The following is a 27,997-nucleotide window of genomic DNA, read 5'->3' on the forward strand; positions in this document are numbered from 1 at the left end:
CATGCAGTTCCTGAGCTGGACTTACCTTATGCTGTCACCAGGTTAACAAATGTCAACGAAAGCCCTTCCTTCCCTCTAGCTACTAATTCTCCCACTTCCACCAGACATCTCTCCCACGCCACAAACAGAACAGAAACTCCACTTAGTAGCCCTCAGTGCTGCCAGGAAGCAGAACCTCCCCAGCTGACGTAGCCCTCCTGTGCTGACACAGGAACTTCTCAAGCCAAGTCACTTTTGGTCCAAGAAGCTATCAGCTGCTGGGAAGTGAGTCATCTCAGCCATGAGGCAGGGAATATTTCCTTTCTCATGAAAAGGGTGTTGCTTATCCTCCTATGTCAGCCAAAACCAATGTCAAGCACTAGGCCATACACAACAGGGACAGGAAGGGTCTTGATCAATTGAGAAGGTTTCAGTATTTCTTTTAAAAGAGTTTGAAACTTAACTCATTGACAGCAGACCAAGTTGTGTGCAACTTTCCACAACACAACGTGAATGCCATTAGAGACCTTCATGGGAGTCAGTCAGTCATGCAAACACTGCCCAATATCGGTTCATCCAACATATGTAGCTTAAAGGTGCAGTGCTTCTTTGTAGCTAGTTACTGTGCATGTATATGATTAGATTACCTACAGTATGGAAATACGCCCTTCAGCCCAACAAGTCCACACCGACTGTCCAAAGAGTAACCCACCCAGACCCATTCCCCTACCCAATAAATACCCCTGACTAATGGGCAATTTAGCGTGGCCAGTTCACCTGGCAAGCACATCTTTGGATTGTGGGAGGAAACCGGAGCAATCCCACACAGACATGGGGAGAATATGCAAACTCCACACAGACAGTCACCCATTGCAGGGACTGAACCCAGATTCCAGGTGCTGTGAGGCAGCAGTACTAACCACTGAGCACGGGCGGCACGGTGGCACAGTGGTTAGCACTGCTGCCTCACAGCGCCTGAGACCCGGGTTCAATTCCTGCCTCAGGCGACTGACTGTGTAGAGTTTGCACGTTCTCCCCGTGTCTGCGTGGGTTTCCTCCGGGTGCTCCGGTTTCCTCCCACAGTCCAAAGATGTGCAGGCCAGGTGAATTGGCCATGCTAAATTGCCCATAGTGTTAGGTAAGGGGTAAATGTAGATGTAGAGGTATGGGTGGGTTACGCTTCAGCGGGGCGGTGTGGACTTGTTGGGCCGAAGGGCCTGTTTCCACACTGTAAGTAATCTAAAAAAAAACTCATGGAATGTACCAAACCCGATTAGTGAGTTTCAGGGAAAAATTACCATGTGGAAATACAATTTTGTGGCTATAACTGGAGACCAGGCTCAAGGAATTATAGGACTAGGGGTTCGACATTCTTGGATATAAGGTGTTCAGGAAAGTTAGGAAAGTACAAAAAGGACAAGGGGATGACAGAATTGATTAAGGAAGGCATTGCAATGCTGGATGTCCCAAAGGACTCAAGGACAGAATCACGTTAGTTGGTTTAAGGAACAAAAATGGCCTAATGGTATTATCACTAGATTATTAATCCAGAAACTCAGATAAAGTTGTGGGGATCCTGGTTCAAATCCAGTTGCAGCAGATGGTGGAGTTTGAATTCAGTCCAAATCTGGAATTAATCACCAAATGGTGATCGTGAATCCATTGTCGGAAAAACCCATTTAGATCACTAACACCCTTTAGGGAAGGAAACTACCAAGCATACCCGGTCTGGTCCAAATGTGACTCCAGATCCACAACAATGCGGTTGACTCTCAACTGCCCTCTGGGTAATTGGGGATAGGAAATGAATGCTGGCCTTGCTAGCAATGCCCTTGACCCATGAATGTTTTTTTTAAATTACATTGCTTCGTGCAGGCTTTAGGCCACCAGCTAACAGGAAGGATGCAGAGGAACAGGCAAATCAAAGAGAGGTGCCCAAAGTGAAAAGTAGTTATAATGAGGGTGCCTTTAATTATTTAATTATATACGGGGATAATCACCATGTAAAGTACAAAGAGGTGAGAGTTTCTAGAATGTGATCAGAAGAATTTTCTACAGCAGAATGTCTTCAGTCCAGTGAGAAAACAATTACTAATAGACATCACCTTTGGGAATGAGGTTTCCTCCCACAATCCAAAGATGTGCTTGCCAGGTGAACTGGCCACGCTAAATTGCCCATTAGTCAGGGGTATTTATTGGGCAGGGAAATGGGTCTGGGTGGGTTACTCTTTGGACAGTCGGTGTGGACTTGTTGGGCTGAAGGGCGTATTTCCATACTGTAGGAAATCTAATGAATCTCAGAGATGTGAGTTCAAATCCCAACCCATCAGCTGAGGAATTCAAATGAAGTGAACTTAGTCTGGAAGCCAGTCTCAGAAATTGTGACCATGAAACTACTGTTTAAAAATACTGTTTGGTTCACTCATGCCCTTTAGGGAAGGAAATCTGCTGACCTTACCAGTCCAGCCTATGGGTGACTCTAGACCCACAGCAATGTGGTAAACTCTCAACTGTTTTCTGAATTGGACAACAAGACTATAAGATATAACAACAGAATTAGGCCATTCAGCCCATTGAGTCTGTTCCACCATTCAATAATGGCTGATATATTTCTCAACTCCACTCTCCTACTTTTTCCTCTAACCCCTGATCCCTGTATTCATCAAGAATCTACCTATGTCCGCCTCAAAGACACTTGGCCTCCACAGGCCTTCTTAGATTAGATTACTTACAGTGTGGAAACAGGCCCTTCGGCCCAACAAGTCCACACTGCCCCGCCGAAGCGCAACCCACCCGTACCCCTACATCTACCCCTTACCTAACACTACGGGCAATTTAGCATGGCCAATTCACCTGAACCTGCACATCTTTGGACTGTGGGAGGAAACCAGAGCACCCGGAGGAAACCCACGCAGACACGGGGAGAATGTGCAAACTCCACACAGTCAGTCGCCTGAGGCGGGAATTGAACCCGGGTCTCTGGCGCTGTGAGGCAGCAGTGCTAACCACTGTGCCACCGTGCCACCCACAATGAGTAGCAATGAGTTCCACAATTCACCACCCTCTGGCTGAAGAAATTCCTCCTCATCTCTGGTCTAAAGGGTCTGACCCTTCACTTCTGACACTGTACCCTCAGACTCTAGTCTCTCCTACTAATGGAAACATCTTCACCTATTCTAGGCCTCTCAGTGTTCTGTAAGTTTCAATCAGCTTTCCCCTCATCCTTCTAAACTCCATTGAGTTCAGACCCAGAGTCCTCAACCGCTCCTCCTATGAGAAGCCCTTCAATTCTGGGATCATTCTTGTAAATCTCTTCTGGACAGCCCTCCAATGCCAGCACTTCCTTCATACCATTCAGTCAAGTGCTTGCCTTTGTCAGTAACACCACATCAGTGAAAGAATGAAAAAGGATTATTATAGCTGGACTTATTGCTAATTGGTATTGGTACTGCCTGAAGGGCTGTATAATTGGGCATGCCTTTGTTTCAAAGAGTATAAAGTGGTGCTGTCTGAAGTGGCACTCTCATTGGAAGTATTCTCTCTGAAGTAGACCTATGACCGGGAGTGGTGCTATCTGAAGGGGAATTCTAATTGGATCTGGCACTATCTGAGCAGGTGCTATTATTAGATATCTGAAGAGGCACTAAAACTCAAAATGGTGCTATCTGTAGAAGCACTATAATTGGGAGCAGCCAATTCGTAACCTCACAGCTCCCTGCTGGGTCCGTGACAAGCAGAGTTTCACAATTTAACAGAGCTTGTACGTTATATATGTTCAGTGGCTCAGTGAATGTGTCACACATCTTGTCTGCCTCAGCTTGTAACCAAGGAATCAATTGTGTGGTGCTTCATGTGTGTGGGTCATTTCAGCCCAAACCTCTATCACCGGGTGATCAAAGTGTAGTCTATTCATTGGAGATTTTGGACCAGGCTGTTTTTTATAGCTACTGTTCAGAGCGAATCAGCCACATTCTTTGATGCAGATGCATTGAGGATGGTTAACAGCTCCACAAAACACTGAGCTGCTCTCTGCTCTGGAAAGTTGAGTCATGTGGAACTGTGTGCTATTGTCTTGAGTTCTGTTTAGCACCAACAAGACAATGGAATAATATCCCTTACCTTGTCTGACCCAGAGACTGAATCTCAATAGTAATGTACAAGGCATCCATTTAATAAGTATTTTCAAGTTAAAACAAAAGTGGAATAATTTCAATAACCAATGCTCTCAGATTGGTTGAGGCTATATTGAACTTGAAGAAGTCATAGCAAATGGGAACAGGGGGCAGGCTATTCAGCCCCTTGACCCTGCTCTGCCAGTGAATATGATACAGTGATCATTGCACTCAGTATCCTGTTCCCTCTTTACCCTAAGAGCTACATATAACTCCTTCTTGAAAATATTCAATGTTCTGACCTGAACCACTTTCTGTGACAGAGACAAAAACAGAAACACTCAATAGTATCTGTGGAGAGAGATCAGAGTTAACCTTCCAGGGTTCGGTGACCCTTCCTCAGAACTGCTATCAGACCTGCTGAGATCTTCCAGCAATCTCTGTTCTTGTTTCTGATTTCCAGCATCTCCAGTTTTCCAGTTTTTATTCTGTTACTTGCAGGCTCGAAGGGCCAAATGGCCTGCTCCTGCACCCTTTTCTATGACAGAGAATTCCATGGGTTCACCAGTCTCTGGGTGAAGACATTTCTCCTCATCTCAGTCCTAAATGGCCTACCTTGTATATGCTTAGACTGACATTTGACACAAAACATTAATTCCTTTCTCTGATCCGTTGAGTGTCTCCAACAGTTTCTGTTTTCTTTTAAATGTCAGATTTTCAGCTTTTATTTCGACTTGGGTTCTGTATTTTTCAACAAAGTACTCGTGATGTGATGTGGAGATATATAGCGACAGGGATAAATAAGGCTCCATTTACACTGTGGTTTCTTTCTCTCTCCCCGTCTGTTCTCCAGATTAAAGCAGACGAGCGGATCCTCAAGACAGATCAAGGTCTTCTCCTGCGATCCCTCCAGATGACGGACGCTGGGGTGTACCAGTGCACCTCCACCGAGAACAACTTCAAGCATGCACTGGCACGGGTGCACCTGAGGGTCCTGAACAATGAGACGGTGCACGTGGTGCTCTCGCAAGTGGTGCCCTCACCGGGTGTGGCCAACCTGCAGGCGGGTAACCCAGGTACCCCCCGGACCCCGAAGCCGGAGTACAAGGACCTGCTGCAGTTGCTTAGCCAACCGGAAATGGGCCTCATCAACCAGTACTGTGAGGATTACTGGCAGCGGCCAGCCAACATCCTGAAAGAGAACTTGAACAAGCAGCTCAAAGTAAAGCCCATCAGAGAACAGAAAAAGCCACGAAACCGCAGAAATCACCATTCAGCCCCCCTCCAACAGACATGAAGCTCCCAGATCATAGAATTTCTTTAATATAAAGTATAACTTCCCTTACAACAGACAGTATTTATTGTAGGCTGTATATAGTATGATAATTCAACTTCCTTGTACTTACAACAAAGTCTCCATGACATTATGTATGATACATAGGTACTTAAGGGGGAACTGTATTCCCCTGAATTGCTACATAACCTTAAGGGTTGTAAAGGATGACAGTTGTACACTTAGCACTGCAACTCTCAGTTAATGTTTCTTCTTCTGTTTCAAGATGGTGGCAACTGGGGAACAATTATCTTGGAGATGAAAGTCCATGTCCAATTAAGTAAGGGGATGGAGGAAGAGTTGTACTGAACTTGAAATGTTAACTTTGTTTCTATCTCCAGAGATGCTGCCAGACTGGCTGAGTTTCTCCAGCATTCTCTGTGTTTGCTTAAGTAATAGGATGGATCTGCCATATATGGTGTCAGAAGACATACCACATTATAAGCAGAATGTTACAAAGAATGTCACATTTTGGATATGTTGTCCTTCTCAGATGCAGGGTATTGCCCCACTCCTCCCTCCCCCCAAAACATGTTTCAAATCATCTCATTGTAAAAGGATCAACAAGATAATCCACCATCTTTAAGAAAAAAAACTTTAATTTATTCAGACCTCGCACCAATGCTGAATCCTGAAGGTGGGCCTTTCAGAGAGACCAGTTATGCCAGGTCCTATCCATTATACGAGCCTTTGATTCATGCTCAGACCATAAGAACTTCAGGCCTCCCCAATTGCAGCCATTCCCAACAATTCACTAACACCACCACCATTGCTCCTTTATCCATTCCTAACATTGCCGCCTTATTTGGGAAAGACAGAGAGCTCCACCCTTATGGTTGGAGATACCACAATTGTTCCTAGCCCTCTGCACCATCCTCATTGAAGTTACAACAGGAGTCTATCAGAACCCAGGGGCCCTTTTGAGTGAAGCTGAACCTGCTGTCTCCATGACAACATAACATTTGTTCAAGTGGCTAACTGAATGGGACATGAGGTGCCACAGAGACTTCCCAGAAGAAGACAAAGGTGTTCAGTTGTGAAATGTTTGCTCCTTACTCCTTCTTGTCATGTATAGAGTTCATGTTAGATCACTTCAGGTAAAGTGTAAATGCCCTCCATCGCACTCCTGCCTCAGTCGTTGTTGAACTGCATCGTCCTCTGATCCTCTTCTTAACTCTGTTTTCTAGTTGACAAAATCCTTCATAAGTTATGGAATGCAATACAAACTTCTAACCAACAGCATAGGAGATACCTGAGAGACAACACCAGCAAGTGTACAGGCTTTATAGTGTTAAGATTTACACCTCAATTCAGGTGAATAGGGATCTCCTTTAACAATTACTCAGTCTCATCTGTAGATTTTTTTAAACTTGCATTGTATTTTATATTAGAATGCATTAATAGTTAATGTGGTCTACCCCTCAGACTGCTTTTTTGTTTTTTTTATTTTTATCCTTATAAATTAAATAGCTTTGGAAGAAAAGGTTGTATAATTTGTTAAAGTCGTGTTTTTTAAGGAAAAAAAAGACTTTTTGTTGTTGTTGCTGTTACTTTTATTAAAAGAATATTGAAAAGAAAATCTAAATTGTGTGCTGGAAAATGCGCAAAAACAATTCCTTCCAATAGGGCATTCTACAGTAATGGTATATAATATATTCTGTGATGTCACTTAACTTGGCTTCTCATGTTGGTTGTTTTTTTTTAAAGGAAGCAAGTTTATTTTTAATAACTTTATTAAACTTGGCTCAAACGTCAGTGAACATATATTCTGTCATATGTAAATAGTTGTAAATCTAAATAAGAAAAGTTCTTGCGTGTACTTGTCATTTATGTTCTGTGCAGCTGACACAACACAATGCAGTTACTGGAGTGAAAGAACGCAGAGATCCTGTGGATGAAATCAAACCAAATAAACACTGGCTCATCTCTTTAATGTACACTGTGTTTGAGGACTCCAATTATTGTGTTTTAAAGCAGGTGAGTTGGCCAGATCTCAGCAATATGGACCACTGGTGTTTCTCACTATCTGTCTGTCGATTCAGGGATTCCTGACCAAAAATATGCCCCTCCAAACCTTAAGACAAGAGCATTTTCTACTGATGTACATTTACACAAATGCCGAATCCCTTTATATGAACCATTGCCCAAGTAGGCATTTTTGCAAGTCTACAGGGAGTAGGAGCAACCTTTATGACTGTGGGCAGAAAGCCGAGAGCAATGCCCTTACATAAGAACATAAAAACATAAGAAACAGGAGCAGGAGTAGGCCATTGAGCCTGTTCTGCCATTTAATACCTGATCTTTTTCGTGGACTCAGCTCCACTTACCTGCCCACTCACCATAGTCCTTAATTCCTTTACTGTTCAAAAATCTACCTTTTCCTTAAAAATATTCAACAAGGTAGCCTCAACTGTTTCACTGGGCAAGGAATTCCACAAATTCACAACTCTTTAGGAGAAGACGTTCCTCCTTCACTCAGCCAGAAATCTGGTCCTCCATTATTTTGGGGCTAAATCCCATAGTTGATATTGGTTGTCACGTGTCCCAGGAGGAAAGCCAGCCAATATAGTTTTCACCTCTTCCAAGTCTAGGGACACAGAATCTAATGCAATCTCCCAACACCACTTTGGCTGCAATGTTCACCATTACAAGAAACTTGATATTTTCTCCCTGCCGCCTTTTCAATATGTACATCTTTTGGACACTATAGAGATGATGCACCAGTTGTAAAGATGTTAAGGCCAATAGTAGCCCCATTTCAGAATCCTCTGAGATCTGAAGTTTCAACACATTTACCAGCATCGACTTGGAGATGTATTGAACTATTGTACCACACTCCACTACACAGTTACCAGATAGCTACCATTGGGGAAGCTCTGTAATAACATTTGGAAATCATATGCTCTGTAGATCAGAACAGGATATCATAAGAAATAAGCAATTTTAGCCCCTGAGCCTGGCTTCTACTCAATAAGAGGGTGCTGATCTTATTGTATGTTTGATCCCACTTGCCTGACTGTCCCTCCCTCCATAAAACTCAACTCTCTTGGAGATCAAAAATCTGACTCTGCTATATTCAACTTCGAGTGTATTCAAAGGCCCAGTTTTCACTGTTCTTGAGGGAACAAAATTCAAAACACTACCCTCTGAGAGAAGGAATTCCTTCTCATATCATATCTAACTGGCCGATCCCTTATTTCTAAGTTGTGCCAGTGGTTCTGAATATAGAATCCCTGTAGTGTGGCAACAGCCCAATTTGCCCAACAAGTCCACACTGACCCTCTGAAGAGCAACCCACCCAGACCCATTCCCCGACCCTATTACTCTACATTTACCCTGACAAATGCACCTAACCTACACGTCCGTGAACACTATGGGCAATTTAGCATAGCCAATTCACCTGACCTGCACATCTTTGGATTTTGGGAGGAAACCGGAACACCAGGAGGAAATCCACGCAGACACGTGGAGAAGGTGTCCACACAGACAGTCACCCTAGGCTGGAATCAAACCCGGGTCCCTGGTGCTGTGAGGCAGCAGTGCTAACTACTGAGCCACCGTGTCCCCTATGTGGGGTAACATCCCCTCAGCATTCACCCTGTCAAGTTCCCTCTTATGTGTTTTAATAAGAGCACCCTTCATTCTCCTCAGTTCCGATGTATATCGGTCTAACGTGTTTAAACTACCCTCATTAAAAATAACCTTCATTCACAGAAATCAGCACAGTAAGTTAACTCTGAACTGTTTCCAATGCAGGTATATCCTTCTTTTAGTAAGGACGTCAGAATTATACACATAGTCTCGGTGCATTCTTACATATGCCCTGTCTATCTGCAGCAATACTTCCCTTCTCTTATATTCTTCCCACTTGCAAGTAAAGCAAACTTTCCATTTACTTTCCTTTTTGCTGAATCGTCCTGTTAATATTTGCAAATCAGGTACAAGGACACACATTTTATTTTCATCGGATGTGAGTGTCACTGGCTAAACAGAAGTGGAGATTAGAATCAAAATTAGAGTGATGCTGGAAAAGCACAGCAGGTCAGGCAGCATCCGAAACCTTTTGGACAAAAACCCTTCATCAGGAAATGTCAATTTTCCTCTCCTCGGATGCTGCCTGACCTGCTGTGCTTTTCCAGCGCCACTCTAATTTTGTCACTGACTAGGCCAGGATTTGTTAGATTTCCAACTGAGTAGCATGCTAGGTCATTTCATTGGCAGTTAACAGTCAAGTATATTGCTGAGAGTCTGGACTCACATGTAGACAAGACCAGGTAGGAGTGGAAGTTTCCCTGCCAAAAGGACATTGGTGAACCAGATGGGTTTTTACAATTAATGCTCCCTCTCATTTTTTTTGTGTTGGTGCACGCACTTGGTGTGTGCCAACAGAACCTCAGAGTGACCATGCACCTTAAAGGAGTGTTTACAGCATTAGTTTCATGATCATCATTAGACTAGCTTTCAATTCCAGATATTAGTGAATGGATTCAAAATTCAATGTGCCTCAAACTTCAGAACATTAGCCTTGGCCTTGGGGTTGCGAGTCCACTGGTAATACCACAAAGCCACTACCTCCCCGAAGATCCATCATATTGCAACATTCTGCAGTCTCTCCATTTAAATAACATTTTGCTTTTCTATCCTTCCTGCCAAAGTATACACATTACCAAATGTGTACACATTACCAGTTACCAAATGTACCAAATGAAACATATTGCAGCTCATATGGTAGGATCAGTAAACCATGAAACAATAACAGATTAGTGAATTTTACTTCAGGTGAACAAAGATGCCTATTGTTCATAGAAACACAAGTAGCACAGTTGATTCAGAAACTGAGAGTATCAGAAAAGGCAATCTCTGAAAAGCACTATCCAGTACATAAGGCAAAATCTCCAGCGTGGTTCAAAACCAACAAATTTATTCCACCCAGTGTTACAGCCACAACATCCAATTGATTCAAGACTGGTTGCTGAAACCTCAACATCTGGATTCACATTCATGAAACTTTGAGCTCATTTAAAAATTGTCCCAGAAAGGGGTATATGGAGGTCATCAACCTCTTGTACCTGCTCCACCATTCCAGGACATGGCAGATCATCTAACTCAATGCTATTTTCTCCCATATTATCCCTGTATCCCTTACTGTCATTGGTATCTAGAAATCTTATGATCTGTATCTTGAACAAAATGACCAACCTTCTGAGGTAGAGCGTTCTCTTCCCCTCTATGTGAAGACATTGCCCCTCACCTTACTCTTAAGTGGCTTGCCCCAATATGCATTTGAAATTTTGTGACCTCTAGGGACAAGGACTATGTGCTGAAAATGATCTTGGGCTCAGGTAGTTTCTCTTTCAGCCAGCCCTGATGTGATGGGCTGAGTGACTTCCTATTGCACGACAAATCTTTCCACATTTTCTAAATATTGAAAATATTTGAAGAGGGGGAATGTGCAGGAATGTGGGGAGAGGGTGGGTGAGTGGCAATAACTGAATTGGTCCTTAAGAAACAGAGAAAATAGCTGCTAGAGTAGGCCATTCAGCCCTTTAATCCTGCACCATCATGGTTGAGCGTGCAATCTCAGTATCCCACGCCCGCTTTCTCTCCATACCCCTTGATCCCTATAGCTGCAAGGGCCACATCCAGCTCCCTCTTGAATATATCTAACAAACTGCCCCGAACAGCCTTCTGTGGAAGAGAATTCCATAGGTTCACAACTCTCTGAGTGAAAAAGTTCTTCCTACTCCCAGCCCTGAATGACTTACCCCTTATTCTTAGACTGTGACCCCCAGTTCTGAACTTCCCCAACATTGGAAACATTCTTCCTATCTGCTAGTCCCATCAGGACTTTGCATGTTTTTATGAGACCCCCCCCCACCTCATTCTTCTAAATTCCAGCAAGTACAAGCCTGTTCAATTCAATCTTTCATCATATGTCAGTCCTGCCAATGTGGGAATCAGTCTAGTGAATCTTCCTGGACTCCCTCAGACTAGGAGACCAAAACCGAGCGCAATACTCAAGGTGTGGCCTCACCAATAGCCTGTACAACTGCAGCAAGACATTCCTACTCCGATATTCAAATCCTTATATCCTACTTCTATATTCAAATCCAGCACAGACAGCCAGCACAGATGCAATGGGTTAAATGGCCAATTTCTGTACCTTTATGCTGATTTAATATTATCTTCCGTCAACTGAGGCCCTAGTCTCTCTTACACCGAAGGGGAAATAGCCCCGGCTACTCCCAAATAAATTGATTTCTAAGCTAACCTGCTGAAAGGTCCAACTCAAGTAAGTAGGAGAAGATGAACTGAGATTGCACAAGACCAGTTGATGAGGGCTTCATATTGAAACCAGCACTGAGAAACCCACTTTAGGCATCCCGAATTTCAGCATGTAACAGTGTGAGTGCAAGTTGGACTGCTTCAAAATAACTCCAAATTGTAGGAAAATGCAACGATTCCAATTGAACAGCCAACTAATTCAATACCTGTGGAACACATTCCACTTTGATTACTCATTTCACATTAGATCTTGTATGGTGTATTGCAAGCCAGATGGTTTTGAATATGAGCTTTCATTATGTCTGAAATAGCCCAGGGTATTGAAAGATATTTGAGACAGCAGCCTCGCATATAGAATTATCAATGGATGTGGGATTTGGAACAAAAAAAACGTAATGACATGTTTTGACAGCAGACAAGAAAACTATTTCAGAAAAGCACTAAACCACACAATGCCAAAAAACTGACAGCATCAGAGAACTAACATACTATCTTGTGGCAATTCGGTCCTGTTAGTATTAATTCCAACATTAAGAAGCACTTTGGTATGTACGAAACAGAACTATGTCACCGGAGATATGGAGACAAACAATATCCAAATTGTCCAACTAATGGCAGGCTAACAAATGGGAATAAGGTGAGGGTAATGGAGATAATCAATATCATGTCAAAATTCTGGCTGAGGTCGTCTGCTCATCTTTTCTGGTCCAGAAAACTAGGTGAAGGGCCAAATCGCTACCACTGAAAATGCAAGAATTAGGACTAAGAGTGAAACTGAGCTAAATAAAAAAGTCATAATTATGTGAATGTCCATGCCTATCCTCACTCCTGATTACTTCTTATATTAAGTTCCACAGCATCTGCATAACTAACCCCATTTCCACCTGCCATCATACAACTGCTCAACAATTCTCAAGTTCTTTGGGTCCAGTTTTTATTGCATTCCCCATCTCTCTTTGGCAGCTATGCCACATTCAAACTAAGTCTATTTTCTATATCTCTCTCTTGAAACCCGCAATTTCTATATCATCATCTCCTGTGTTATACCAAGATAGGGGAAGTACATTACCTTTCTCCAGTCCTACTGCTCCACAGGAGAAAACATATATTTGAAAATATTTTACCCAAGTTTCTACATGGTCAGTCATATGCTTTGAATAAAATAAAATCCATCATCTTTAGTAAATGTAAACTTATCGATTTATTAGCAATCAAAGTCTGTCAGGGGAAAATGCAGAATTGGTTAATATGTAGAGTTTATGATATGAAAATATTAATGTTTACCCCTCTAAACAACCAAATCAGACAAATAATCACTGACGCACATGCACATTGAAGGGGAAAACATCAGATTTTTCTTTCAGAGATTCACTTAAATAAAACACTTTCTGGCCAAGGGTAAACATTTCTAAAGTCAAACAGTTGCAAAGACGGAAGTCTGTTCATCTAGTGATTAAGCGCGTGTGGTCAAATCATCAAATACATTTGGTTGTCTCTAGGATTTTGGAAGACACAGTTTGGTCAGGAAATACAAGAGAGTGTATTTTACAAGAAATCGGCTCAGTCTCTAATGTTTAAAAACGTGTTGCTGGAAAAGCGCAGCAGGTCAGGCAGCATCAAATGAACAGGAGAATCGACGTTTCGGGCACAAGCCCTTCCTCATTCCTGAAGAAGGGCTTATGCCCGAAACGTCGATTCTCCTGTTCCTTTGATGCTGCCTGACCTGCTGCACTTTTCCAGCAACACATTTTAAGCTCTGATCTCCAGCATCTGCAGTCTTCACTTTCTCCTAAGTCTCTAATGTGGCAGGTTTCATGGAAGGTTTCTCTCCATGAGTTCCAGTGAGTTTTCTGAAATAATTTTCCCAGATTTGTCTCATTACCTATCACCACATTCCAGTGCAGCTCTGTTCATCTTATCCTGCATCTTGCTGCAGGTGGAAATCCTCCCAACTGCTGGGACCTCTAAGGATTCCTTGTTCCGGCATCATTTTTAAGTACCAGGACTGCACAAGGTTAAGTACTATCAGTCCAAAGCTGCCACGCACTCTTCAAGTATGTTGACCCAGACCCTGATGGTCCCAATGGATGGGTGTGTTCTCTAGCCTCAGTACCAGAAGAGGAGCCCACACCATGAGACTCTGCCACCCAGGTCAGTGCTGATTCCACAATCCAGAGGAATGCTGAGCAATGCAGGAAGAAAGTTAGTGACCGTTTCCACTTCCTAACGAGACTGCATGCATCCCCCATCAAAGCTCATGATCTACCACTCAGGAATTTTTTAAAATCTATCTCTTCAGAAATGTTATTATACATCAGGGGTGGCACGGCGGCTCACAGCACCAAGGTCCCAGGTTCGATTCCAGCCTCGGGCGATTGTCTATGTGGAGTTTGCACATTCTCCCTGTGTCTGCGTGGGTTTCCTACGGGTGCTGCGGTTTCCTCCCACAGGTGAATTGGCCATGCTAAATTGCCCATAGATTAGGTGCGTTAGTCAGAGGGAAATGGGTCTGGGTGGGTTACTGTTCAGAGGGTCGGTGTGGATTTGTTGGGCCGAAGGGCCTGTTTCCACACTGTAGGGAATCTAATCTAATCTAATACCTCTGGAGTAGGTGGGACTTGAACTCAGGTCTCCTGGTCCAGAGGTAGGGAGTGACTATCACTGCACCACAAGAAGCCCTCTCTACCAGTCTCTCTATTGCATGCAACATCTTCCCTCTCTCTCTCTTTCTCTCTCATTCACCCAATACCCTCCACCACTAGCCCAGCAAGACCACTATCCACTCACTTGAGATAAGCCACCACCTTGAATCCACTAGTACCAGCACTCTGAAAAAGTGCCTCCTGACCATTCAACTATCTATCTCTATGACCATTGCACTTTTCTGAAGAAGAGTCAATGGACCCGAAATATTAGCTCTGTGTTATCTCCATAGATGCTGCCTGGCCTGCTGAGATTTTGCAGCAATTTTTGATTTAGTTTCTGAAGATGTATTTTCAATAACCCTTTAAAACTAGCTCGACAAGTGGTGTAAATGCAATACGTGACCTTCGATTTAAGAGTTAAAAATCACACAACACCAGGTTATAGTCAAACAGGTTTAATTGGAAGCACACTAACTTTCGGAGCAACGCTCCTTCCTCACCTGATTGGGTTTTTTTTAAATTGAAACAGCCTGAATGAATGGGGTCAAGCTCCCAGTGAACCAGAACTTTTAGTTTTAGTTTTCAGCATTTGCTAGGGTCCTGAAGCTGGATGTGGAAGCTTTTATTACTTTCTCTGTTATAGCTAAAAGCTGGGGTTCTCTTTCTGCTGCTTGAATTGTTTGAGAGAATCCATTTTACTGAATTTGTCTTTGCCAAGAATGTGTTTATGGGATTTTACTGTATTAGAACAGTTAATTAGTAACAGTTAATATATATTATTTTGTTGAACATTTCAATAGAGTTGCAGTTAAGCAAATTCTTTTGTTTTTTTTTATTTTGTCTGTATTTTAATTATAGCATCTGAATAAAGTGTGTTTTGCTTCAAACCTGGTAGTTTGACCAATCAAATTGCATCTGGAACACAACACCTTGAACCTGCCTTTAAAATAAGAAAAAGTTAGGATCTAGACTTTCTTCTTAATATATTTTGAGGAGTTTTGTCAGGTAAATAACAAGCACAAATAATGACAAACTGAGCTACAGTAATCTACCTCTGAAGAAACACTGTGCAGCTTTGTCAAGTTCAACATAGGGAGAGGAATGAAACCATTTTTTGCTTTAAAGACCCAACACTCCACAGATGACATATGCAAAATGACTAACTGTTGAAACAAAAAACATTTGATTGAAAATGAAATGGCAAGATGCAAAATGCAATTGTCAGAGCACAAAAACATCTTTAGTAACATCTTTAGTACCTTCCATTGCTTCCAATGACATCAAAAGCAACACATATCAAACATACTCAGTGGCATATCCAACCCAACCTATTCACAGTTTAAGTTGGCCCTCCCAAAACAGCAAAGAATAGATGATATACATGCAATTTGCAACTTGTTATGACAACTCACGTATTATAAGGAGCGAAAAGAAAACAATAACTAACATTTCTTTGAAGATTAAGGAATGAACTAATTGAGATTTTAAGATGATTAAAGGATTTGATAGGATAGATAGGGATAAACTATTTCTTATGGTTAGAAAAACAAGGGGACATGGCATCAAAATTAGAGCTACGACCTTTATGAGCAATGCCATTGAAAAATTTATCATGCAAAGAAGAGTTGATATCCAAAAATCTGAAAATCTTTCCATCAAAAAATCTGTTGAGGCTGAGGTGCAAATTATAACCTTTAAAGCTCATAATTTTATTTTCATGATTCAACGGCATTAAGGGTTACAAAACTAATTGTTTTTTAACCCTTAATGCATTTGAATCATGAAAATAAAGTTAATTATTTTGTAACAACTGGGTAATCAGAATCAAGGTATTGATCAACCATGATACCATGGAATGGCAGAATGGGATTAGGGCTGAATGGTCTATTGGTGTTCTGATATATGAACACATTTCATTATAATAAGTCAAAGGAAACCCTTTCCCCCCCAAATGTGACATCCAGGTCAACAACAAACTTAAATAAATGTTATGATCTCCATCAAGACCAATAAACACTGATGAGAAATTCAAGCTTCCAGTTAACAACTAATAGAAGAACATGTCAAACCTTCATGTTTTGAAACTTTTACTGTACTAAATAACTAAAAACAGAATTGACTAAACACTATTTTCTTTTGTAGTCATCTTGCATCTAAACTATAGAAGTAAGTAGTTTTTTTTACTTGTCACATATTATACTCTTCATAGAATTATAATTCCTACTGCAAACTGTTCACAGATGTTTACAAAGAGTTTCTTCTTTTTTATTTTCCCATTTAAATAACTTTCAATCCCAGAGCAATCTGTCACAATGATGGTTACACTGCTGACTTCTTCCTCGAGCTGCATGCTAAAACAAATCTGCTGTCCTCTTCTAATCCTCACAGGCCCAGTCTTCACTCTAACTGTGAGATGACGCTTGTATTTTGCATGGCGAACAGTAGAATCAGGATATTTTTCAGCTTGAAGTAAATGCCTAGATGTTTCCATCTTTTGTTCTTTACCTCTCTATTAGCTTCAGCAACTGGTGCTTCTCTGTGATTATTCCTGGATTCATAGGGAAGCCTGTAACTTGATTTCAAAATGGCTTCCTCAACCTTGTTACCCATGGCAACCGAAAATGCATTATGTTCGTATTTATGTAGAAATGCTGATTAGTTACATTTTATCCAAACTCCTTCAGAACTTAAAAGTAAATGAATAGTCCACAGCACTGTTGTTTACAACTTGATATCTTTAGGGTCTATTCACAGTACGCTATGGGATGATGATTATTCCATATATAAATACCTTTCACCTTTCTCGCAATGAAACAATCTGAGTCCCTCTGATTTCCAATAGTTAGACTAACCAAGTTTATGCCCTAAGGTAGAGATCAGCAGGTTGCACAGGCCCTTTCATCTACCCTATGTTTAAAGCCACAATATAATAATTTCATAAATCAAAAGATATGGTCCTAAAACATAATAACCTTAAAATTGTATGAAGTGCAACAGCATGCTAAAATATAATTAAACCTGTATAATTGCTAACCATATTCTTTGCCAATAATGCTATTCCTCAACACTATTACAATTAATGAAGAGCTATTCCGAATTTTCTTATGACTTTTAATATTGAGTTACCACCTTGACATAGAACACATCCACTGACAACTAATTCAGGCCGTGGTAGAACTACCAGGTGTCCCTTATATGCAGCAGTTAGGAAGTTAGAACCAGGTAACAAGTCTGCTATCCCGGTTTTCAAATACATTATAAATAAATATGTTAAAAGCATTGGAATAAAACAGGGAGAAACTCAGCAGGTCTGGCAGCATTTGTGGAATGAGAAACAGAGTTAATGTTTTGATGCCAATATGACTCAGTTTCAGAACAGAAGGAGGGTGAAAAAGTGTTTGGATTTATGCTTTGGAAAGAAGGGGGGATGAACACTAGTGGAACTGATGACTCAGGTGCCCCAGAGCCAAGGGCAAAGGGACTGTTAATAGTAGTAAAGCACAGATATTGGTGAAGAATAGGTGTTAATAGCAGATGTTATTAGCAGAAAATAGGTCAGCTCTGTTGAGAGCTGAAAATGTGTTGCTGGAAAAGCGCAGCAGGTCAGGCAGCATCCAAGGAACAGGAGAATCGACGTTTCGGGCATAAGCGTCAATTCTCCTGTTCCTTGGATGCTGCCTGACCTGCTGCGCTTTTCCAGCAACACATTTTCAGCTCTGATCTCCAGCATCTGCAGTCCTCACTTTCTCCTCCAGCTCTGTTGAGAACAGAGCCAGAGCACTGGGGTGGTGGAGGAGATAATCACAATGGAGGATAGAGTTCATGGTCTGAAAGATGAGCTGGAAGATTCAAATGGGAATACCACCGGGAGAAGAGTAGAACTTCATTAAGGTCGGCATCCTGAGAGAAAAGTGGCACTAAGTTAAACTGGTCATTTGTTTGAATGTTTAGTTCAATGGAAAATCATGCACGGAAAGGAAAATAGAGTGAGGGAAGAAAACACAGAATTGAAAACCACATATGAACATTCGAACAAGAGTAGGTCACTCAGCCCTTCGAGTCTAATCTCTTGTTCAATAAGATCGTGGCTGATCTGATTTTAGCCTTAACTCTACATTCCTGCATATCCCTGATAATATTCCATCCCCTTGATAATCAAGAATATATCTCCCTCTGCCATAAAGATATTTAAATATTCTGCGTCCACTGTTTTTTGAGGAAGGGAATTCAACAGACACACAACTCTCTAAGAGAGAAAACAATTCCTGGCAATTGGGTATCCCTCAATGTCCAAATCATGATCCTCAGCTCTGGATTCTCCCACAAGATAAAACAGCCTTCCACATCCATTTGATCAAGTCCCCAGGATCTCACACACTTCAATTAAATCACCTCTGTTTCCTCTAAATGCCAGAGAATACAGGCCTAGCCTGCCTAGACTTCCTTAATAAGGCCACTTCAGGAATCAGTCCAGTAAACAAGGATATGTGTTCAAACAATGAAAATTCTAACTTTCAAAGTTCTCCAGCAATAACCAAACCTAAATAACTAAGGCTTAATGCTTGTGAATGCACATTTTCAGGGCAGAGGGGTTGTTGTCAGAAATTAATACTCAAGGCACCATTAAATTTGACTGTCTGTGTGTAGTTTGCGCATTCTCCCCATGTCTGTGTAACTTTCCTCTGGGTGCTCCAGTTTCCACCCACAGTCCCAGAGACGTTCAGGTTAGGTGAATTGGCCATGTTAAATGCGGGATTATGGAGATAGGGTTGGGGTCTTTGTCTGGTTAGGATGCTCTTCAGAGGATTGGTGCAGACCTGATGGGCCAAATGACCTTTACCACACTGGAGGGATTGCATACAAGTGATTTGAAAAGCCCTCATTTTCCAGATATACTTAGAAGGTGTGTAGGTATCCCAAAGATTCATGTGTATGAATGTCTGGTCTTTGAGCAAGTGTCACCATAACTTGCAAAATGTTCTGAATTCCTACATTCAACATAACATGTACGAGTGACAGATTTTGCAGTATGATTTATTCTACAACAATGATGACTGCTGATAACAGGATCCAGCCTATAGCTTTACAATGAGAATATCTTTAGCCATTTAGTTTTTGACTTGACTCTGCACGAAGTGATGATTAAATATGAAGACATGGCAATGTATGCCAATCCTGTTGCTATTTAACATTCTTACATATATACCTTCCAGAACAGGTCATTAAACATCAGTGATAAGCAGGTATGCTGACTTAGTCTCCCTTCTCCAGCTCAAAGCTGTTTAATTTCTGTCCTATTTCTCCATCTCCAATTACAATAAGCTGACTCAGAACAGGCCAAAATTATATTATCTGCTTTTTTTAATGAAAAAGGCAGCAGTATATTAGACTAAAAACAACTCACGTATCTAGAGATGCATGAAGCAGTCAATGTCTGTTCCTTTAGTTTTTTTTTACATGTTTGCTAATACTGACATCTTTCTCAAAGGATAGAAAAGCAAACACATTATGCGTGTGAAGTAGAATAAGTATTATTTAAAATTCACACAACACCAAGTTAAAGTCCAACAGGTTTTGGACTATAACCTGGTGTTTTGTGATTTTTAACTTTGTCCACCACAGTCCAATCCAAGTATCAATTAAGTACTCACTAAACAAAGCAGAGTAACTGAGGGCTTATCAATTGAATTGTAAATGATTTTTAATACAATCTTAAATGGTGGCATGGTGGCTCAGTGGTTAGCACTGTTGCCTCACAGCATCAGGGTCCCGGATTTGATTACCAACCTCAGGTCTGTGTGGAGTTTGCATATTCTCCTTGTGTCTGCGTGGGTTTCCTCTGGGTGCTCCGGTTTCTTCCCACAGTCCAAAGATGTGCAGGTTAGGTGAATTGGCCATGCTTAAATTGTCAATTATGTGCATTAGTCAGAGGGAAAAGGGGTTTGGGTGGGTTACTCTTTACAGTGTGGACCTATTGGGCCAAAGGGCCTGTTTCCACACTGTAGGCAATCTAATCTACAACTTTGCTATCGAACAAGCATCCTGGCCTTGAAATTTAGGCTTTACAAACATAAAGCCTCATTCCTTCCAATTTTTGTGAAATGTTTTGTCTGAGCCAGAACCCGGGCCTACAACTTGAGGGTGCATGTCCACATCAAAAATGGCTAACCCAGGGTGACAATCTACCTCTATGGCCATGGTATGAATGAAGCTTCCATGTCCATCAAATCCTGGAGGTGACTCAAAGCTGGAACAGACGTATGTGTACAGCCCACGGTACTGCAAGATTCACACACCAGTGTTATTGCATGTTCTTAATATAGTTATTTGGATCAATTGTATTTTTTTTGCCAATTACTTCGCTCCGCAGTACCATAAGGATCATTAACTAGTCAGGGCTTCAACTCAGATTTCTTTCCTTTGATGAGATTGAGGTCAAGCAGACTTGACAAGTTGTCTTGCAAAACCCGTAATCACATCAGAGAGTCTTAAATGCTACTTAGTGTGAACATGACCATCAGATCTCTGAGGATAAGAGCTTGATATTGATCTGCAAACAAGAGAAAAGAAAGATAAAAAGGAAAGATTATTTAGAAATAGAGCAACAAAAGGATGAGATTCTGTCGTGTTTGTCAGTTTTGAGTGAACATAAAACTGAAATATTATCATGGAAAATTTCTGATTTGTGAATGTAGCATTGTATCTTACCTATCTTCAATGATTCTGTTTGACCTCCACATCATAAGATAATAATAGTAATGGAATCTCATTTTAACATGAAGAACAGCTTTTCATACTCATTTTCATTTTGAAAACTGAGTACAGCTCACAATTAAAGGGAAATGTCTCCCACAATTTTAGTAATAACCACCAATCGCCTTTCACCCCTATGTGCCTGGTCTCTCTCTCTCTCTCTCTCTTTCTTACACACATACACACACACACACACACACACACATAAACACACACACAAACACACACTCTAGAAGTAGTCATATTTTTGCCTGTAGCAACAGCATGAAGACTTAAGGATTTATCCTCGAATTGGACCATAGGTTCAGCTGACTGCAGCGAGTCATTAATTCTGGTTTACACACCTTCCTCCGTCCTTGCCCCTGATTGGAATACAGGTCTCACATGGCACATCCTATCTCTAAAATCCTTCTAAGAAGTGCTGAATGCCAGATTTGGATTTCAGTCTAGAGAGTGAGCAGCTGATGCCCATGTGGGTCCGGTGACAGGATCCTCTTCTTTCTCAGCTGGCAGCCCTGATCTCAACAACAGAGACGAGACCAGAGCAGCCTCCCACTGCGTGCGCCTGACTGTGCAGTCTAGTGGATAGCAGCTGCATTTCCAAACCCTCTCAACCATGGGAGCAGGAGCCAGCGCAGAAGAGAAGCACTCAAGGGACCTGGAAAAGAAGCTGAGAGAAGATGCAGAGAAAGATGCCAGAACAGTCAAACTCTTACTGCTGGGTAAATACCTGTTGAATTACTTAGGAACTAGAGGCATTGTAATAATCAAGCTCTCAGTCAACAAAATGTTGCATTTGACTTCATTGGCAGACTTCAAACTCACCATAATGTTACCGATAGAGGAAGATGCACCTGTTAAATATTTGAGCTTATGGACTTGCCCTGCCAACTGCTATAATAAATTACTGTTTTCCAAGATGTATGTGGGCTTTGCTATGGAAGGCAATTAGAAACTTACGCTAAGGCAGAAATCATTGACCTTACAATTAAGAATTCATAGGATCCCTACAGTGTGGAAGCAGCCTATTCAGCCCATCATATCCGCACTGACCCTCCGAGAGGCATCCCACGCAGACTACCACCCTGCATTATCCTCATAAACCTGAATTTCTCATGGCCAATCCACTCAACCTTACCATCTTTGTACTGTGGGCAGAAACCGGAGCAACCAGAGGAAACCCGAGCAGTCATGGGGAGAACGTGCAAACTCCACACTGACAGTCACCCAAGAGTGAAATCAAACGCAGGTCCCTGTTGCTGTGAGGCAGCAGTGCTAACCACTGAGCCACCGTGCCAATTTCTTTTAGCCAGTAAAAGGTTTAACAAAAATCAAGCAGTAGTAGAAAAAGAAAGTATCATTCGATTCATTCCTTTTAAACTATGTTCCTTTGTGTCACTGCGTCACTTAATGTAACTCTTTGTGAGCTGCCGTTCATGGATTTGCCACTTTTCCCACAAAAAAGCATTCCATCGTCGGAATTTGTTATTTCCATTATAGAACATAGAACATAGAACATAGAACATAGAAAAATACAGCGCAGTACAGGCCCTTTGGCCCTCGATGTTGCGCCGATCCAAGCCCACCTAACCTACACTAACTCACTATCCTCCATATGTCTATCCAATGCCCGTTTAAATGCCCAGAAAGAGGGAGAGTCCACCACTGCTACTGGCAGGGCATTCCATGAACTCACGACTCGCTGAGTAAAGAATCTACCCCTAACATCTGTCCTATACCTACCACCCCTTAATTTAAAGCTACGCCCCCTCGTAATAGCTGACTCCATACGTGGAAAAAGGTTCTCATGGTCAACCCTATCTAAACCCCTATCATCTTGTATACCTCTATCAAGTCACCCCTAAACCTTTTTTCTCCAATGAAAACAGCCCCAAGTGCCTCAGCCTTTCCTCATACGATCTTCCTACCATGCCAGGCAACATCCTGGTAAACCTCCTCTGCACCCGTTCCAATGCCTCCACATCCTTCCTATAGTATGGCGACCAAAACTGCACACAATACTCCAGATGCGGCCGCACCAGAGTTTTATACAACTGCAACATTACCTCAGGACTCCGGAACTCAATTCCTCTACCAATAAAAGCCAGTACGCCATATGCCTTCTTCACCGCACTATTTACCTGGGTGGCAACTTTCAGAGATCTGTGTATATGGACACCAAGATCCCTCTGCTCATCCACACTACCAAGTATCCGACCATTAGCCCAGTACCCCATCTTCTTGTTACTCTTACCAAAGTGAATCACCTCACACTTACCCACATTGAACTCCATTTGCCACCTTTCTGCCCAGCTCTGCAGCTTATCTATATCCCGCTGTAACCTGACACATCCTTCCTCACTGTCAACAATTCCACCGACTTTCGTATCATCCGCAAACTTGCTCACCCAACCTTCTAGCCCCTCCTCCAGGTCATTTATAAAAATGACAAACAGCAATGGTCCCAAAACAGATCCTTGCGGAACACCGCTAGTAACTGCACTCCAAGATGAACCTTTACCATCAACTACTACCCTCTGTCTTCTTCTAGCCAGCCAATTCCTAATCCAAACCTCCAACTCACCCTCAATGCCATACCTCCGTATTTTTTGCAGTAGCCTACCAAAAGCTTAAATAATAAAGCCTAAATGTCTTATCACCATAATAATGCATCGCGAGAGGTAAGCCTCAATCTACCCCGTAAACACCTTTACATATCTTAAACACCTTGATTTGATTATCCCTTAATTTCCTACAATTGCTGGAATACATGCCTGCTCTTTGTTCCTTTATTATTTAAGCTTTTGGTATCCAGGATCACTGTGGTGAATCTGCACTACTCCCCTCTGAAGGCCACAATCTCCTTCCTGAGATGAGGTGCAGACTGAACCCAGTTACTCCAGATGGGATTTGACCAGAATTCCATGCAACTCGAATGTCATTCCAACCTTTTTTTATTCTAAGTCCTGACATTGTGGGCAATATTCCATGAATGTTTTGATTATTTTGTATACCTGTGCATTAGCTTCCAGCGATTTCTGTTTCTCCCCCAAGGGAGCAGCCGGTGACTTACTGTCCCTCTGTCGGTGCTGGGTGCCACCCTTCATGCTGTAATCCAGCTTCATCAACACAGGCTCCAGCCCTGCGTACATCTTCTGAATAAGCTCATGATAAACCACCAAAGGCCACAGAAGCAGGCTCAGTATGAAGATGTAGGATATCATGGTCTTTATAATTAATTACATCAAAAATCTAATTTCAACTAAAATATTCAAGAATGGTTCAACAAAATATTTAACAGCTATTGTGATTGGAAACTAATTGTAGAGTGCTTGTGTGTTAACTATACAATATCATGAGAGAATCAGATTTAGATTTAGATTTAGAATTCAACTTTATTGTCACATGTCCTCAAGTACAAAAGCACAGGAGTACAGTGAAAAGTTTTCAATGTCGACACACACGGCGCCATCTTATGTACTTGTACCTAAAATTTCAAAAACTTAAGAATGAAATAGAAAGAAATAAGCAACAAGGTCAAAAGTTAAACATTACAGTCTCTCTCATTATAGTATAAAGAAAAAGAGAAATAAAGTTAAAGGTTAAACATTTTCAGAACTAGGCTTTACAGTTAAAAATATTTGTGGTCTCATCATTGCTCACATTTTCTGAAGATTGTTTAGGCTTGCACGACACATAGAAACATAGAAAGAAAATAGAGGTAGGCCATTCAGCCCTTTGAACATGCTTTGCCATTCATTATGATCCTCCAACTCAATACCTTTGGAAAACTTTGAAACTCTTACACTAGAACTTTCATGAGTTGTGTATTTATCCTGAAAAATGTTCAGGAGCAACATTATTTAAATGTTGCTTTGATATAAGAAAACTAAAAATCAGAGTAAGGAGAAGTTATTCGGCCCAATGTTATCAATGTTTGTGATAACCTATCTCTCCCATCATAGGTTGCAGGTCTACCCTGCCCTTTGATCCCACCAAATTGCATGGCAGTTTCCTAACCAGTTACCAATTCTGATTATGATTCGCTGAAGAAGATGATCCATGAACTTATTGTGCACAATATATGTTCATACTTAAAGTAAATGACAACAATGAGCTTATTCATGAGCATAGTATTCAGTTTGTACCTTGTGGCATTATAAGTAGCTAGGATTACCTTTTTATCGCATGCCACTCCTAAAACCTGTCACAAAATTACTTTGTAACCTCTTTATTTGGAATGTTTCTTTCAACTTGCCACACCGCACACAAAAAAGATACATGTACTCCTCTGATACAACTTAATGGAACATCCTGTGTTTATTAGGAACTAGAGGCATTGTAATGATCAAACTCTCAGTCAACAAAAGGTTGCATTTAACTTCATTGGTAGACTTCATGTGTCAATTCTCCTCGGTGTCTCACATATTATCCTTAAACATCAAATAACATCACAAAACCAGAATATCATTTCATTTATCACATGCTATGTGAAGGAGTTTGCTGTGCATAGATTGGTTTTGCACTTCCTCTATCGCAACAGTGAATGCCCTTAAAGAGTGAAAACAGAGAATGTGGGAAATACACAATAGGTCAAGCATAGAGTTGGTGTTTGCAATGTGTGACCTTTCATCAGAACAGGAAGAAAGCAGGCGTGAGATATTAACTCTGTTTCTCTGCACAAATACTGCATGACCAGCTGAGTATTTCCAATATTTTCCGTTTTTATTTCGGATTTGCTTCATCTGCATTTTGAACATTCTAAAGTACTTTATTGACTCTAAAGTGTTTTAAGAAATCCTGAGGTAACGTGGAAGCAGGTCTTTTTTTTAATCATGTGTAATATTTTATTTACCTCATTGAACCAATGGCTGTGGATTCTGATGCTAAACTAAAAGAAAGAAGTGTGGATGCTGGAAATTTGAAACAAAAATAGTAATTGCTGGAGAAACTCAGCAGGTCTGGCAGCATTTATGGAGAGAGAAACAGGGTTAACTTTAGCATCCAGTGCCCTTTCTTCAGTAATCCTGGGATGTCTTGCTGCAATTACACAATGCCTTGGTAGGATGTTTGCATCTAAAATATCTTGTGCAGTTTTGGGCTTTTTTAAAGAAAGATGTTTTGCTCCAGAGGAAATGCAGCCAAGATTTACCAAACTGATTCCTGGGACTGACGATTAAGAGAGGTTGATTTGGCCCGGGTTACATTTGCTGAAGTTCACAAGAATGAGGGGGATCTTGTAGGAATCTACAAAATTCTAACAGGACAAAATGGTAGATGCAGGAAGAATATTCCTGATAATGTGAAGTCCAGAATCAAGGGTTACATTTTAAGGATACTGGGTAAACCATTTAGGACTGAAATGAGGAGAAATTTCTTCACTCAGAGAGTGGTAAGCCTATGCAAAAGCCTATTGAAAGCAGTTGAGGCCACATTGTGTGGTTTCATGAAGGAGTTGAGAGGCCAAAGACATCAATGGATGTGTGGGAAAGCAGGAACAGATTATTGCAGACGTTCAGTCATAGCTATAATGAATAGCTTAAAGGGCCAAATAGCCTACTCCTGGTCCTACTTTATGTTTCTAAGTATGAACTCCTATTGTAGTCAACTACAACTTGCTCTGTTAGCTATTGTTAACAAAATATCTTGCTAAAAGCAAGAACTTTGGTACGAGGACATGAAGCATACGGTAACAATACAAACATCAGTTTCTTCTAAGTAATTGTTTGATATTACAGAACTTGAACAATGCTGAGAATAGACACATTTTTCAATAGCTTTTCATCTGGCATTCATCAGGACAATCTGCAAGTGTAAGTAAATCAGCATTCTGCTCTTATTTGTTATAAATATTATTATCCTTTTGGTATTTCTTGCAGATTTCCCAGATGTGTGCATTATGAAAAGCTTTGACAAAATGTGTGTTTTTCAGCAATAATAGATTTTTTTTCTTTTTTTTTCAATATCTTGCATACGCCATGTACATCAAAAGGAGAAAAGCAAAGCAAGACCTTATGTTATATGCTGCTTATTACATCTTCAGGACATCCCATGGTATTACTTTTAAAGTGTAGTCATTGTTTCAGTGTGGAAATATAATACCTAGTCTGTGAACAGCAAGCTCTCAAAAATTAATAACAATAATCTATTTCAGTGATGTTTGTTGAGGGATAAATATCAGCCAGGACACAGCAGAAACATCCCTTGCTCGTTCACTCCCATCTGAGACTATATTTATGGAATAACCTGAATAATGCATCAAAGCAGCCTTGGTTGGTAACAGAGGAGGCAGTTATTCATTATAATATTGTAGTCAGAAAAGCACAGTGTAAACTGACTGTGCCATAATAATGGTGTACTGTTTAATAGTGCCAGTCTTTACTTCATACTTATTGTAAGTAGACACATTCGTGGATATCTGGTGCAGCATGAGCAATAGTAAAAAGGTAATTCTATATATCCATATCCTAATGCCAGAGGATATAACCTGATAGTGCTGTTTGAGAATAAGCTCATTGTTGGCAAACACTTTATTGCATTAACTTGTACTGTGCACAATAATACAACTACCCTCTTCCATAGGATTATTCACAATTAGACAGAATATCTGGGTGAACATTTGGAAAGCCACTGCATTTGCCAAGAACTTGGAGGGAACGTGATTGGGACAACGGGTCTCTGCAGCAGCTGGGAATAAAACTCGGTAATGTCTGGACCATGAATGACAGCAAGCCCACAACCTAGTTTTCCTCTCTCATTGTTGCTATATCCATTGAAATCAATGGGTAATGATATACAGAAGGTGACTAATTTACTAGCATTCCTTTTTAGAATATCACTCAAAGCTAAGAGCAAGCCCATTTTCTTTCCTTGCCTTTTTAACTCCCTTC

At 41.2% G+C, this 27,997-nt stretch overlaps 2 protein-coding genes across 4 annotated transcripts in view; both read left to right on the forward strand.

Moving 5' to 3' along the window:
• sema3fb (sema domain, immunoglobulin domain (Ig), short basic domain, secreted, (semaphorin) 3Fb) overlaps nt 1-7,361 on the forward strand; it is a 257,392-nt gene extending 250,031 nt beyond the window's left edge. For all 3 annotated transcript variants that reach the window (XM_072581928.1, XM_072581931.1, XM_072581930.1), the window contains one exon: nt 4,945-7,361. In XM_072581928.1, coding sequence (XP_072438029.1) covers nt 4,945-5,388 — 444 coding nt within the window. In that variant the 3' untranslated portion in view covers nt 5,389-7,361. The remainder of the gene's footprint in view (nt 1-4,944) is intronic.
• Nucleotides 7,362-21,535: 14,174 nt separating this feature from the next.
• LOC140483630 (guanine nucleotide-binding protein G(t) subunit alpha-1) overlaps nt 21,536-27,997 on the forward strand; it is a 67,719-nt gene continuing 61,257 nt past the window's right edge. The window contains exon 1 of the mRNA XM_072581932.1: nt 21,536-21,829. Coding sequence (XP_072438033.1) covers nt 21,724-21,829 — 106 coding nt within the window. The 5' untranslated portion in view covers nt 21,536-21,723. The remainder of the gene's footprint in view (nt 21,830-27,997) is intronic.

The sequence above is a fragment of the Chiloscyllium punctatum genome, chromosome 12 (genome assembly GCF_047496795.1).
Source record: "Chiloscyllium punctatum isolate Juve2018m chromosome 12, sChiPun1.3, whole genome shotgun sequence".
NCBI classification, from domain to species: domain Eukaryota; kingdom Metazoa; phylum Chordata; class Chondrichthyes; order Orectolobiformes; family Hemiscylliidae; genus Chiloscyllium; species Chiloscyllium punctatum.